The following is a 16,927-nucleotide window of genomic DNA, read 5'->3' as shown; positions in this document are numbered from 1 at the left end:
CGGATAAAGTCTCCTTTGCCCACGTAGTGGGTAACCCTCAAGTGGAGTCCGCAGTGGGATTCCCCTCAAGTTGTAAGGAATCTCGTGTGGGCACTGATCATTGTCCTTTTAGTAAGAATGAGAGTAGTAAATGTGGAAAAGAAGCAATCTTTTTCTCTTTATCAGAAATTTCTACTCTGATGGAAAAATTCAAGTTTACTCTTATTGGAAAATTTCAGTGGGGACACCCTCCTATGGATATTATCAGAAAAAATGTTGATGATCTTAAGCTAGCAGGCAAGTGGAAAGTGGGACTCATGGATAAGAGACATGTGTTGATCCAACTAACAGTGGTTGAAGACTACACCAGGATTTTATCCAAGAAATATCTTAATATCGAAGGCAAATCAATGAAGTTACTCAAGTGGTCTCCTAATTTCGACCCAAATCATGAAACTCCCACTATACCGGTATGGTTTAGTTTATTTGGTCTCAAGCTGCATTTTTATCACCATCAGGTTCTCTACTCTATTGGGGCCGTCCTTAGGGATCCTTTGAAGCTAGATCTGCCTACTTTCAACCCAACCAGTCTCTCGATGACCAAAATACTTGTGGAAAGGGATATTGCTTTATCTGATGTTCTTGAAGTCTGACAGGGCACAACCAATAATGGTTATTGGCAACAAATCGTCATGAAGCACAGACCCCCATATTATATCCACTGTAAAATGTTTGGTCATGTCCTTGATAAATGTCACAAGTTTCATCCAAATTTGAAATCTAATGTTCAAGTGAATAAGGATTGGTCTAACCCCATTGCCCTGGACATTTTAGTTCCACCTAGGGAGGATACTACCAGACAGGAGGTGTTGTTGCCCCTGAGGACCCCACAATGACACTGCTGTTATTGTTACTGCGAGTGATGCGATGTTAACACCTTCAAACCTCAGAAAATAATACTGATGGGCTATTACCTACAAATGATAGTGTTCAGACTGATAATTAGGAGAGCCTTGTAGCTCCACTTCTTCAGGAAGTATTCGGTGTAGAGGCTACTCATACTTCACATATACTAGAACCTATTATGGGTACTACGGTTGGTATTCCTTTTGCTTCAGTTCTACCACCCCATCAGACTAATTCTTCGGATGAGGAATGACAATTCTATTCTAGGAGGAAGAAGAAGAATAGAGACCGACTCCAGTTTGGGAATATATTGGATGATCCACTCTTTTTCAGCGACTGGATGGTTTTTTTTTTCTTTTATTTCTATATGTACCCATCTTTTACCTTTTTTTATGCGTGTTGTACCGTATGGGTTGGGTGTTTAGGCTCACCCATACAAACATATCTGTATTTTTATCTTTAATATATTAGCCCTTGGGCTTTTTCAAAAAAAAAAAAATAATATATATATATAGCGTCCAAAGGAGGTGAATATATATATATGTATCATGTATATATATATTATATATTAAAATGAAATCGGTATTTGGCAGAGGCCCAAATACTGATTTCCTATGTGCTAAGCCCCATGATTAGAGTTCGCGTCATGTGCCTAAATATTTGAAAACCTAGCGTCACTGGGGATCGAACCCGTGATTTGAGGGGACTTAGAGTGAACTCCGTCAACCAACAGGCCATGGCTTGCGGCTCTCTTAGAGAACTTGGTAAAAAAATTGGAATTTTCTAGAATGAACTTTGAATGTCCTCAATAATCCAGAAAATTGGAAATTTGGGATCCACTTGGATTACAAAAAAATCGAAAGATCAAAGCTTTTACATGATTACTTTTTCAGTATTATAACATTCTATTTATCATATATTCTAACAAATACACAATAAGTTCAATTAAAGAGTCTAAATCATGTTAGCAATTTCCCTTAAGACACATTAACTGTCCATGTACTTCGAGCATATTGAAATTGTATTCCCATTTTCTTATGTTATGTGCAATAATATATCAATGTGTTAATCAAGAGGATGAGTTGGAATCCTATCTCTAGAACTGCTTCCTTTATATAATCATCTAGTATGTGTCAACAATGCTAATGGGGTGTTGTCTCTCAAGAATAATCTATGACACTAAAATCAACAAAGTTAATATGAGTGTATTCCGATGAGGCCGTTACTAAAAGATAAAGTCTCTTGAATACCACCCCCATCCCACCCCCCACCCCCGCAACAACAATCTCTCTCTCTCACTCACTCTCACACACACTCACACACACATTAATTATAAAATTAAGGAATGCAAAATGGATTTAGGTTAGAATGAGCACTTTAAAACCTTATTTATAAATATCACAATGGCATAGTGAGGGTGTCTTTAACTCCAATAAGTCCAATAAATGTACAAAGGTTGTTTGGATGATTGTTCTCATGAGAAAAAAAGACAGAGATGTGCTCTATGTTAGTCTCATAATTATGAAAGTTGAACCATTAATTGGCGGGCATCGCTTAATCCAACTCAACAGCTTGGTCTCTTATGGATAAATTAATTTAACCTAGGCCTAAATATAGATATGCTGAACTAGCCATGACAAATTAGACCAATCAAACTGGTATCTAGGAGAAACTCTCTTCCTTTTAAGGAAGACAATTAAGATCAAATAATTTAATAAGATTAATGAAAGAAAAATCAAAAGAGAAAATCTTCTTTGATCTCTATAAAGGAGCAATAGCTTGTTCTAAGCTTCATTTGTTTCTATTGTTTGAGGTTAACGTTATTTTGAACACCGATTTCTTGAAAAGAACTACCAAGTATAAGACTACGTATAGAATCAATAGTGAAGCTTTTAAGTGCTAGCTACAAACTCCTTTTGTTGTTTTAATAGACAATGGCATAGTAGAGGAGAATTATTTCCCCAAAAATCTGGTCATTTGGAACCTGAGAAATGATTTTCTCCAAAGAATGCACTCGATGCTATACCACTTCATCCTAAGACTGGCTTCAATCACAAGTTGGGGATGACTTCAAATGCTTTCCACTTGGAGGGATGCTGCTCAAGCTAAGGTAACTGTCTTTATGTTGCAGACTTTGAACTGCATCTTAAGAAAGGATAACCTTAGAAACTTTTGAACAGAAAGTACAGTTGCTATATGGCAATGAATCTGAAGCAGTCATTCTCGCATTTTTAAATGCTATAAAGCAAAGTGAATTTGCAGAACCACCCAATCAATTCTCATTATTGCTCCGATCTTCTAAAAGTTCCAAGAGAAACAAGTTTCTATGAGAAAATTGGAGGTCAGTGTACAACTAAGAAACTCCAGCAACCATAGAATTTGCTTTCTTCAACAATGTGGGGGCATTCTAGGTGCACATTCTAGTTTGGGATGGATTCTATGCTAATAAATATCAATAAATACCCTAAAAAATATTAACAAAGCTACAATCTTTCTCAAGTCATTAGAGAAACTGTAGTGTTCAATAGAAGGAAAAAGATTAATGTTTTACATAAAAAAAATGATCCTGAATAGCATAAAATCTCCTAATCAACTGTTTTATCCTATTATGGACACGGATGAGAATAGGACTTCTCTGGAAGCAACGGCCTTTGGCCCGGCCAGACCATTCAGCTTTTGCTTAATCTATCAAAACTTTCAGCAATTCTGGCAAAAATACTCATACTTACTATCTGAACGAAATTAAGTACGCATGGTTCCTACCACATATTAGTATTGTTTTGAAAATCTTACTTTTGATGAGGCACCCGTTTTGTATAAAGTTGAGCATCCAGTCCCATTTGAATACTTGTGTGGGATGTTTTTCAAAGACCAAGCTTGTAGGCCCTCTAGATAGCAAGTTTCTAATTTTCTTGGCAAGCCACCTTGCCACTCAACCTAAGCCTACTATCATACTTTTCGTACTTCTCTCACGTATCAAGTTTTATGTAATTCCCACTATTATCTTCTCATGCATCACTTGAAGTAATCAACCATCATTTTAACCTCTAGTCCTCCTAGACATCCGTATATGCATTATGATTCTCGTGTTTACAATATCTGCGATATTTATATGCATATCACCAAGTCACAATGTATTTCTCAACCTGTATAAGATAATCACTGTCATTCTCTATTGAACATGTAATATAGGTGCTTTAAAATATCAAATAATCTTCTTCTAAGTGAAAAGTTTAACAACACTATATCTTAGCGCGCATTACCCTATTGAAACTTATGATTCAGGAAAATTGTTGGCCTTAAGAAATACTTCTGATAAACGAAAAGTTCACTCTAATGGGCATAATTACCAACCACATCCACCTGCGTTTTGCAACTGACTTCAATAAAAGGTGAAATATATCATTATTTCCAAGAATTAATTTATGTTTGCCCTGAATTTCCTTCTAAAAATACCAGTCAAAGTAAATGAGATAGGCGTACCATACTTGTACAGCAAAATCAAAATAAAAAGATGTTTAGATCGGAAAAGGTCTAAAGTGTCACCATGACAAATTTCAAGGTGCAAAAGTAAAATAAATACGAATTTCTCTCCAATGAGTTAAAATTTAAAAGGAGAGGCAATGCTATCAACCTAAAATGAGGTTATTTTTATTAACATTCATTCTCTCCAAACAACCTAAGAGCATAACCTTATTCTCAAAACCAACTATAAGGCTTTTATCAATGTAAATAATGATTTAAGCTTGCGCTTTCGTGCACATACCTTCTCACGTGGCCTTGATTTCATCCAACGGCCTATATATAGATCTGTCCTCCCATTTGTCTCCTTCTTCATTGGGACTGGATACTGCAAAGAAAAAATATTATGATTAATTGTATTGTTCGCATTGGAAAATATGGTAATAATTAGTGCATATCTACAGTAATTATCCAAAAATAATAACTTATGTCATACTTTAAAGCCAAGCAAGATCTTATCATACATACGGCTTTCCAGCTATTAATGGTGGCATGGTAAATGTTTGTATTTCTTTTTTAGTTATCGACATAGAGTAGGTAATTGATTTGGCTCAATTTGTGCCCACCAAGTTCAAGACACAAGTGATCTCAAACTTGGGTTGGTTCAATCAGTCAAATAGCACATCAATATTAGTTGGAGATAGTTTACAAATAGTAAGATATTCGGGTTTAAATAAAAATTCATAAAAACCAAATACTCCATCGGTATCCTATCATTGCAACCACATTTCATTTATCGACCATCACAATCTGCATCCCTTCCTCTACTTGACAATTCCCTTATTTTCCCCCTCTTGTTCCAATCACTATCACATAATACGGATGATACCGGAGTAAACCCAAACCAAAATGAACATAGGAATCTTATTGTTGAAATTCAAATGCTACAACAATGACTCTTCAAAAACAGAAAATAAACGACAACAAGCATACAAATGACACGCTAGAATGATGGAAAAGGGATGGGTAGTGGTTGGCTGATAGGGGAAGGGTGCATGTGGGGGTTGGGCAACAACGGGAAGGTAAGTCGAGGGTGGCGGCAGGAATAGGAGGGCTAGATATGGGTCTATGACAGCAGGTTTGAGTTGGAATGGGGGTTTTTGTAAGGGCTAGAGTGTTGGAGGAGGGTTTTGGATTGTAGTGCAACGAACAAATTTCAAGGAACAAGGTAAAGTACGGCAAATTTGAAAAAATGCCCCAAATGTTACATCTCTCGGAATTCAATCGAAATAATTTTATTAAATTCTACGCAGTAAATTGATCAATTCCATATAAACCACCGTGCATGCATAATGAACAAATTGAGAGATATAAAATTGAGAAGTTTTAAGTTTTATTAACTTAATTAATCTTTAATTATCCTAATCCTCCATTAATCTCCCATACCCTCATTGTTCATCACCTCACATATTTTAATCCCTTTGTTCGGTTGAATAGGGAGTCCCTAGCTTTGATCATCTCCTCCCAATTCTAGTCCCTCACAACAGCACTTGATAGCAGCTCGTCTGAAGCTGTGACCCTTGTTACAGTGCAAGGAGCGAGCAAGCACGAACCAAGCGGTGCATAAGAAAGCTGCAGCCCGTGATTCGAAGCCTTGAAGCAATTTTTGTAGGCACAAATTCGCCTCTCACGTCATTTTGAGACTTTTATTTCTTTCCTCACTATTTCATCTTGATATTTACCTCATTTTTATTCTTTTTTTCATTTTCAGTAGCCGTCGGATGCGTTGATTTTGTGTCGGAAGTCTCGTAATTGATTTTAAGAGCTTCTAAAAATATTTTAGCATGCAATCAATGAGAAGAAGTAAGGTTCTAAATAAGATGCAATGGAGAAAAAAGATTCATGCAGCCGACCGATTCATGCTTCATGCAGCCGACCTCACTTAGTGGGATAAAGGTTTTGTTGTTGTTGTTGTTGTTGTTTGTTGTTGCAATCAGTGAGAAGAAATAAGGTTTGAGATGATAGGAAAGAGAAAAGGTGAAATTGGTGATTTTGGTAAGGCTAATTTATGACGAAAAGCACTTTTGATGTATGTTTTGACAAGCAAAGTACATTTTTGAGTTAATGCACGTTATGAGCCAAATTTAATGAAATCATATGTTGTCTACGAGCCCCAAGTTATCTATGTGAGGCAGCGAGCTCAAGATGAGTGTGTGGGCACTCGCTGTAGGACTGCTCCGTCAAATCAGGTGAAATGATCTCGTGCTAATTTAAGAAAAATAATTTATTATAGGTTTTCATATTATTTCTCGTTCAACATAGATGTATGTAGACTTCTTTTATATTATAGATGATTACCAGTTTAAAATGTATGAATGCAAATTGACTTTTTTTAATATACATATGATGTTATGTTACACTGTGATATATGCAGACATTCATTTATGATTCATACGTGTATATGAAATGTCCATGAATGTATGCTACATACATTATGCTTCAAGATATGTCACGAATAATAACTACCATATAAGTACTTCCAAGTACATTATGCAGAGATGTAGTATTTACGACTCCTGATATTTATACGGGGAGGAAACTCTAGGAACCGTTGAGATTAAACGATGACAGAACGTTAGGGACAGTGGGTATCAAAGAGGGCTATTAATAATTGTTATGTTAAGAAAAGCTCAACATTTATTGACAGTTTATATGACATTTGGAGCAGGGTGATGACTCATGATGAAAGGATATAAAAATAATTGAGTCCTATACATTAAACAAGTGACATTGCTATGATATAAACTCTATGAAATGACATTGTTATGATAACATATTATGAACATATTTATGAACATTCTTTTGATTATAATTATGATTTTATGCTTACAACATACATGTTACATTGCAGTCTTAATTTTTGCACTATTTATACCTGTTTTCTTTGCATTTTTTTCTATTATACTAGCATGTTATTGCTTATGTGTATAGGCATGTATAGTTTCATATGAACATACATGCTTCTTTTTTTGTCGAAAAATTTATGTTTGCCCTAATTATTTCTTTGAGTTTGTTGTTGCTCATTCTTCATTGTTGTCTTCCGCGCAGGGGCAATGAGCACTGGGGCAAGTAGCGAGTAGTCAGGTGTGTATTTCTCTTTTGCATGATAGTTTTAGGAGTCTATACATATGTTTTGGTTATATATTTTTATTATATTGCACTTAGCATCTCTGTATAATTTTCATGTTTTAGATATAATTTTCAAGCTTCCGAGTATGTAGATGAAATGCAATGTATCACATATATTGCAGTGATTCAGTTAGACTAATTCATCATCCACTGGGACTTGATTATAAAGTCATGAGGAGTGCTGGTGAGAGTTGGTATGGTCGAATTGTCAGCATCTGTCTCACTACGATTGACCCTACTAGAGGGTTAGTTTGAGTGTGACAAATAGTGGTATCAGAGCATAGTTATTGGATAAAAAGAATAACGGAGTTTGATGGATTTAGAAGAAGTAAGAATAAGATCAAATATGAATTGATTTATTCAGAGCTATAGGTTAATGAATCTGGGGTAGAGAACCCTTACGACTTTAGATGTTACGTGTACACAATAAAATTATTAAATCATAAATTGCATGTGAATAATAAATTGTGTCAATTTAGATAAACACATCTGGAGAAGAATCAGAAAATACGAAAGGTTGGTCTCGTAGGCTAGGTGCAAAGCATGAAGTTAGAGTTAAAAATATTATGAACAGAAATGAAAATTGGAACAAAACAAATGAGAGCACCAGAGCTACTGAGTTATAGGACATTGTGCAGCTGATATCACAAATGGTTGACAAAATGGCAGTTATCGAATGATCCTTCACAAGTATGGGGCCCCAATCTAAAATTGGGGCAGAAGTTGATCGACACTTGAAGATATTTCAGTCTTTCAAGCCACCTGCATTTAAGGATGTCAGTGGTCCTAAAGAAATTGAAGATTGGTTTTTGAATATTGGAAAAATTCTAGATGGTATAATTTGTCTGGAAAACAGAAAAGTGATACAAGGTGCATTCATGCTAGAAGGCAACGAAGAAAGATGGTAGTTGTCATAACATAGAGAAAAATTTCAGCTGGCACCTCTACCACAAATTCAATGGGAAGAATTTGTTAAATTCTTTAAAGATTGGTTTAGTCCACCTTCAACCAGATTAGCATTGCAAGATAAGTTATTCAATCTAACTCAAGGTTCTAAGAAAGTTATGCAATATGAGGCAGATTTCACTTCTCTTTCCAGATATGCAACCCCTATGTCAGCACTCACAAGGAAAAGTGTCATAGATTTATGCACAGTCTAAAAGATCAGTTGAGGTTGGCAATAGCTCCATTTGAAATCAGCGATTTCTCCGTGCTTGTGGAAAGGACTAGAAAAGCTAAAAAAGAGCTAAACCTTTCCAGTCAGCAATGGCAACATCAAGCAAGCAAACGAAAGAATTTTGGTAAAAGAGAATACTTTCAAAGCAAGGAACTTAAATCAGAAGGTAAGCAGAAACAACCTGAAGTGGAAAAGCTAATTTGTTAAAAATGTGAAAAAAAAATACATTTTGGGCAGTGCTTGATTGGTTCTGGAAAATGTTACAAATGTGGGCAGCCAAGACAATCAAATAAATTGTCCACAAAAAAAGAAGAAAGACGGCAGACCACAAGTAATCCAAGGACAGGGACAGCCTGAAAAATTTTTGGAAGGCAATCAACCCAGCAAAACTCAATTTTTTGGGAAAGACTTCAATGCAAACAAATGGAGAAACTTTGAAGCGCAGAACTGAGCAACCAGTGAAAGCTTGAGTTTTTGCAATTACTCCTCGAAAAGCCAAAGAATTGAAGAAGTTGTTACAGGTACACTCCTAATTCAAGGTCAGTCTGGAACAGTTGTATTCGATTTAGGTGCATCACATTCCTTTATTTATGATGAATTTGTTGTCAGTTTACATTTTGATATTATGCATTTTACTCATACTATGTGTGTTGTTATGCCTTCAAAAATTGGGTTTTATTCCAATAGAAAATGTATAGTGCATGTTCATATTCATACTAGTAATCCTGCTGATTATTATGTTTGCTCGGAGGTGTTAAAGGTTTCTAAACCTGTAGAGAATTTTAGTTATTGGGACATTAGTGATGGTTCTTATAGCTTTTTGTATGATAATTGGTTGGGTGATGGCCCTTTGGCTAATACATATGGGGGTCCTTTTGAGATTAACTTAAACTTTTATGATATATGGTATAATCATACTTAGGATCTTTCCAAATTAAATGTTTTGTTGAATAAAGCAAATGCTCTTATTATCTCTAAGATTCCTACTAATAATGGTAAGGATCAAATTAAAGTGAAAAATATTATGGGGAAATCTATTTCTTACACCTTTGTTAATTCTTTCAGCACTCTAGAGGTTTGGACTTACATTGGGTTTGGAATTCTTTTGTGAACCCTTCACAATTTTTTTTTCTTATGGAGGCTTCTTCATAGGATCATTCCTATTGATAATATTTTGAAGTTGAAAGGGATTAAATTGTCTTCCAGATGCTCTCTTTGTAAAGTTCAGGAAGATGAGATCAAACACCTATTTTGCAACTGCTCTTTTGCTAAGGGTGTCTGGAATATGGTCCTTTCTCTTTTGGATATAAAGTTGAATTGGATTTCTATATTATCTATTAATGATCTGATTAACTTTTGGAAAGTAAGGGTGGTCTACATTATGCTTTCATCCCGATTATTGTTTTTTGTTTTTTCGGACTGCTAGAAATGATGTCAAGCATACAGATAAGAGGATTTCAGAACTTTCTTGTTTTAATCATATTAGATGTCATATTGGTAAAATAATGATGTTTGGTAAATTTAAGTATCCTATTAATAAGAAGATGTTGAATCTGTTTCAATTGTTTAAAGTGTCGTTTGTTGGTAAGGTTAACATGCAGGTTAATCTTATAGTTTGGAATAAATCAAACAAAGGTTTTGTTAAATTTAATACTGAGGGTAATTGGAAGAGGTCTTTGGCTGACAATGGGTTAGCTTGGATTGGGGGTGTTTCTAGGAACTCTAATGGTGTACCTGTTTATTGTGAATTTCTGCTCCTACTTTTGCGGCTAATCCTCTAATTGCAGAAGCAGATGTGGTTTTAACTGCTCTGAATTTAGCTATTTTTTGCGGCTGGAATAATGATTGAGATGGACTCTTTGGTATTTTGGAATATTTACACTGCATGTAACGAGTATCCTTGGTTTTTAATTTATCATATGAAGAGAATATTTGCTTGTCAAAGTGTTTTGCAGATTTAGTGGTCCTTTATTCAACATGAGGGTAACCAACGCGCAAATTGGGCTGCTAAGAATGGATTGGAGTTGTAGATGGTTAATGTTTTCAACAAGATTCCGGGGGAGCTGTCTCGGTTGCTTCATGGTGATTGTTTGGAACTTCATTTCATTCGTATTAATAAGTGATTATTTTTTTTGTTGTGTGAGTTTGTGTGTGTTTTATTGGGGCCTTAGGTTCCTAGGTTTCTTATTTCTTTGTGTGAGTTGTAGTGTGGTGGGGTGTAGTGGAATTATTTGTCACCTTTATGTAAATTTCTTTTTTAAGCAATAAAATTTTCTACGGGATTTATTAAAAAAGGATAAAGTTGAAGCAGAGGTCTGAAAAGGAAGCTACTTGGGAAAAGAAGAAATGCTATGGAAATAATCCCTCCCTTAAAGTAAAGTCAGAATTTTTTAGAACAAAATTTTAAAAGGAGAGGAGAGCTATAAAGCCTAAATTTTAAGGAACCTCGTAAAGTTTGACAAATTTGAAAAATATCCCAAATTTTACATCTCTAAGAATTCAATCGAAATAATTTTACTAAATTCTATGTAGGAGATCGATCAATTCCATATAAAGCATTATCAATGAATAATAAACAGATTGAGAGATACACAATTGAGAAGTTCTAAGTTTTATTAACTTAATTAACCTTTCATTATCTTAATCCTCCCTTAATCCCCTGTACCTGTACTGTTCACCGTCTCACGTCTTTTAATCCCTTCATTCGATCGAATAAGGAGTTTCAAGCTTTGATTTTCTCCTCTCAATTCTCCCTCTCCCTAACGGCAGCACTCGATGGCGACTCGGCTTAACCTATGACCTTTGCTACAGTGTAAGAGGAAAGCAGGCACAAACTGAGCGGCGCATAGCCATAGGTAAGTCGTAGCATGTGATTCAAAGCTCCGATGCAATTTATGTAAGAACGAATTCCTCTCTCATGTCATTTGAAACTGTCATTTTCTTCCTCACCCTTCCGTTTTAATATTTACCTCATTTTTCGAGCCTTTCTCATTTCATGTAGTCGTCAAATGTGTTGATTTTGTGTCGAAAGTGCTGTAATTGATTTTGATAGCTTCTAAAAATATTTTAGCACAAAATCAGTGAGAAGGTTTGAGGTGATAGGAAGGAGGAGAAGTAAAATTGATGATTTCAAAAAGGTAAATTTATGACAAAAAGCCCTTTTGAGGTATGTTTTGACAAGTAAAATACATTTTTGGGTTAATGCACGTTATGCACTAAATTTTATGAAATCCTATATTGTCTACGAGCCCCAAGTTGCCTATACGAGGCGGCGAGCTCGAGACGAGCGTATGAGCACTAGTCATAGGACTGCTTCGTCAAATCAGGTGAAAAAATCTTATGTTAATTTAAGAAAAATATTCTACTATAGGTTTTCATATGATTTCTCATTCGACATAGATGCATATAGACATCCTACATATTGTAGATGATTATCTGCTTAAAATGTATAAATGGAAGTTGACTTCTTTTACTATACATGTGATGTTATGCCACACTATGATATATTGCAGGTATTCATTTATGATTAATAGGTGTATATGAAATGTCCGTGAATGTATGCTACAGGTTATGCTTTAAGAAATGTCACGAGTAATGTTATGAATAAACTATTATATGAGTGTTTGCAAGTATATTATGCAGAAATGTAGTATTCTCGATTCTTGATATTTATATGAGGACGAGACTCTGAGAACCGTTAAGATTAGGAGATGACAGAACATTAAGGAACCGCGGGTATCAGGGGGGCTATAAATAACTATTATATTTGGGAAAGTACATCCTTTATCGATAGTTTATATGGCATTTGGAGCGGGCTGACGACCTATGATAAAAAGACGTGGAAATATTTGAGTCATATACATTAAACAAGTGGAATTATTATGATATGATCTATATGAAGACACATTGTTATGATAATGTACTATTAACATACTTATAAATATATTTTTTATTATACTTATGATTTCATGCTTACGACCTATAAGTTACACTACAGTTTTGACTTTTTAATACCAAATGTATCAGCTTTGTTTTATTATGGTAGCAATTAATTACTTATGTGTATAGACATTAATAGTTTCATACAAGCATGCACGTTTCTTTTTCATGTTTAATCTTATATTAGCACCGATTATTTCTCTGAGCTTGTTGTTGCTCATTTTTCATTGTTGTCTTCTAGGTAGGGGCAACGAACACCGAGGCGAGTAGATATGTATTTTTATACAGTTTTGGTACAATAGTTTTAGGAGTTTGTACATATGTTTTGGGTTCGTATTTTCATTATATTGAATTTAGCAGTTCTATAAAGTATTCATGTTTTAGATGATATCATGTTTCCGAGTATATATATGAAATGCAATGTATCGCATATGTTGCGGCAATCCAGTTAGACTAATTCATCGTCCATTGGGTTCCGATTATAAAAGTCGGGACGACTGATGGTGAGAGTTGGTCTGACAGAATTACCAACCTTTATCGTACTATGATTAACTCCACTAGGGGGTTAGTTAAAGTGTGACATGTAGCATGAAGGAGGGGCATTAGGATTTGGTTGTGTAGGGGGGGAGGGGTTATGGGGATGGCTGGGTAGCGGAAAAGGGATTACGGGCTATGTAAAAGAGGGTTACAGGATGGATGTGTAAGGGAAGAGGAGTTACGGGGATGGATGGTAGTGGATAGAGAGATCACGGGTTGTGTAGTGGAGGTTTATGTGAAGAGGCGGTGTCGGGAAAAGGGATTATGATAGGGAGTCGGGGAGGGGAGATGAGTTATGGTGCAGCAAGGAGGAACGGGATTGGAGGATGGTTAGCAGTAAAGCGAGCAAGCCACGAGATGGGGAGGGGATCTGATAGCGGTAAGACTAGGACAGAAGGTGGCTAGAAGGCGTGATTGGGAGCAGGTAGGGTGAGGGCCGACGACTGGATGGTTATCAGAACAATGACAGCCGTTGGAGAAAGAGAGATGAGCACTACCTCAGGACGAATTACAGTCAGAGCGCCTCCTCGCTGTCCTCGAACGAAAAAGTGGATGTCGGCAGTTGTCCTCGAATATATGAAATGAAACTCATAGAAAAACCAACCCTAAACACAACAAATAACTTATTTATAATAATACATAGATAAAGAGAGGAAGGCTCCTCCCCTTGGGCAGTAAAAGCAGCCCCCCTTGGACCAGCTATTCCAAGTAATAGTAGAGTTGAAGGGGTTCAGCTGAACCAGTAGTTCAGACCTCCTAAGCCTCGTGTCAGTCTCCTGGGGTAAGGGAGCTTCGACTTCATTTTTCGAAGCTTCTGGTTCCTCATAGCACAGCTTCAAGTGGTCTGATAGGTCAATCAAATAGATATTATTGTTCCAAAGCACATTCTGATATAATAGGTATCTCTCCACCTTTGGCACAACATGAACTAGAACTAGAGATAGACAAGTATTATCACAAATTAGGTATCGACCTATCCCGATTGTAACCTACTTCTTCCGCTCGTATTAGGATGAGTGAAGCTGATGAACTAGGATGTGAGGAGAAATTAACTCCACGGTGAAATTTGTGGCAGGCTGCACCACTCTCACTAGCACTCACTCAAAAAAGACATTTTCGTTGATAAGGCATGGATCTCATTGAAGAATTTTCGTCCTCATCAAGCTCCTCTGGTCATTACAAAGCTAGGGTTCATCCCTCCTATCTGGACATCTGGCGATGAGTGCCATGCCAAACTGAAAATAATCTCTGAATGACTTCACGTAATATTCCAGACATGACACACAGTAATTCTACTTCTGATATGATGGACATCCCTCCATAAAGGGTAACATAGAAAGGAGTCTATGCATCTGAAAAATATGCATTTCTCTTATCTGTGGTGGGTCTGTATCTGATGTCGACTCCTCAAACTTATAACCCTTCCAAACTTCCAAGATCGGTCCTGTTGATGTTCCTCTCAACACCTGCAAAATGCTAGGTCGAGGCACCATAATATCATACTCGGTCGGAATGTCCATTGCATCGGAGTCACCATCTTACAGAATAGTTATTGCTACCTCAAATAAAATCTCCATCTTGGGGTCAACTGGAATTAATAGTGTCTCTTCTCATTGGTTATAAGTTGAAAATCCTCTCTAAAGTCTTCATCTTCTCCCGAATCAATTATATCATTGCCCAATTTTTCAACAACACACAGTTTAGTGAAACAGATCACTCCTCTGACTGTGCATTCTGAGTCAATATGCCCAAATTCGTGGCACATACAACACTTCATGACTATGGCAGATTTAATGATGCGGATTGACTTTACCTGTTCTCCACTCAAAATCAACTCTTCCTCTAGCAAGGTCGTCTTGGGTGCGCTCCTGTGTGTATTCGGACTGCAAGATCCTGAGGTTGAAATCTACCTGTAGGATGTGAGGGTCACTTGGTATTGTGTTCACTTCCCTTCTGAAGAAAAGTCTGCACCCTCTGTCAGTAGTAAGCTGGTAGGAATTGGCACTTTGTCTCCTGCTTCATCCGATTCTCTCATTCTCCAAATAGTGACTCTTCTTTCGGCCTCCTCTGATATCGGATTCCACGGCGTCGTGGCTGATCATCTTTATCACGAAAGTCCTCCCAATGGAAGGGATTCAGATCCTCGTTTTTCGCTCCCCTTCAACTTTCCCGATCCTGGTCGAGGGTAGTCTCCTATTATATTTCATTCTCAATGTCTGCAAGCCTCCACTGAAGTTGGCGGATCTCTCACAGTATCTCCCCCAGGTAGGCTATAGCATGTATCTCCTTAGTGGCATGACTGAGATTTAGGATTGGGAGGTAAAATAGGTTAAAAATAATTGGTTTAATATTGCTGATTTGGAAAATCAGCAAGTAGAAATTAGGTTAAAGATATGTGGAAGTGAAAAGATTATTTGGTGGTAGGAAGAAAAATTTTTTGGGTTACGGCGGATGCTAGGAAACTTTAGGATAGACTAGGGTTAGGCTAGCACTTATAACAATGATACCAGAGTTAAGTAAAATTACAATGAAAATAAGAATCTAATTGTTGAAATTCAAAGGTTACAGTGACGACTCTTCAAAAATAGGAAATAAATGATAACAAACATAAAAATAACACACTAGGGTGATGGCAAAGGGATGTGTGGCGGATAGTCTGCAGGGGAAGAATGAATGTGAGGGTTGGGCAACAACAGGAAGGTAAGTTGAGGGTGGCGGCAGGAATAGAAGGGTTGGATATGGGTCTATGGCAGCAGGTTTAAGTTGGAATGGGGGTTGTTGTAGGAGGAGGGTTTTGGGTTGTAGCAGGATCGAGGAGGGGCGTTTGGGGTTGGCAGTGTATAGGGAGAGGGGTTACGGGGATGACTGGGTAGTGGAAATTACGGGTTGTGTTACGAGATGGTTATGTAAGGGGAGAGAAGAAACGGGGATGGCCGGGTAGTGGAGAGGGAGATTATGGGTTGTGTAGTGGAGGGTTACGGGAAGGGCGGTATAGGGAGGAGGCATTATGATAGGGGCATATGGAAGGGAGATGGGTTACGGTACAACGAGGAGGAGAGGGATTGGAGGGTAGTTAGTGGTAAGGCAAGCATGCCACGGGATGGGGAGGGCCTCTAGTAGCGGTAAGACTAAGATGGAATGGGGCTAGAAGGCATGATTGGGAGCAGGTAGGGGAGAGGACTGACGATTGGAGAGTTGCCAGAACACTGACAACGGTTGGAAAAAAAGGAGATACACACCACCCCATGACGAGTTACAGTTGGAGCACTTCCTCACCGAGCGAATGCTGTCGACTATCCTTAAAAATTTGAAATGAAACTCACAGAAAAACTAACTCTAAACACAATAAATAACATATTTATAATAATACATAGATAAGGAGGAAGAGGCCCATCCCCTTGGGCGGTAAAACCACCCTTGAACCGGCTGGTCCAAGTAATAGTAGAGCCTAACCATTCAGCTGAACCAGCCAATTCAGCCCTCCCATACGATAACATTATCTACAAAGGCATGCAAATTTGTAAACTGTCATTAGATCAATATTCCTCAATGGAACAACAAAACCATCAAATTTGTGCATTCCTGCACTAGATCAAAAGTATCTGATCTATGTCATTCCCATTATTTTGTATGTGCTCAACATCCCTATCACCTTAATAAGTGGGCTTATTGTTCCCATCAACTATGTTGGCTTTGATAGAGACTTGAATTTTCATTTAAATTTGGCAACCACCAAAG

General features: G+C 37.1%; 1 protein-coding gene across 1 annotated transcript in view; it reads right to left on the bottom strand.

Annotated features, from left to right (window-relative positions):
* The window catches only part of LOC110018100 (protein tas), a 57,590-nt gene that overhangs the window by 38,806 nt on the left and 1,857 nt on the right, over window positions 1-16,927 (bottom strand). Inside the window, exon 3 of the mRNA XM_020715340.1 lies at window positions 4,652-4,735. Coding sequence (XP_020570999.1) covers window positions 4,652-4,735 — 84 coding nt within the window. The remainder of the gene's footprint in view (window positions 1-4,651; window positions 4,736-16,927) is intronic.

The sequence above is a fragment of the Phalaenopsis equestris genome, unplaced genomic scaffold (assembly GCF_001263595.1).
Source record: "Phalaenopsis equestris unplaced genomic scaffold, ASM126359v1 Scaffold000002, whole genome shotgun sequence".
NCBI classification, from domain to species: Eukaryota; Viridiplantae; Streptophyta; class Magnoliopsida; order Asparagales; family Orchidaceae; genus Phalaenopsis; species Phalaenopsis equestris.
Note: the sequence above shows the minus strand (reverse complement) of the source record. Positions and strands in the feature narration are given on the sequence as shown.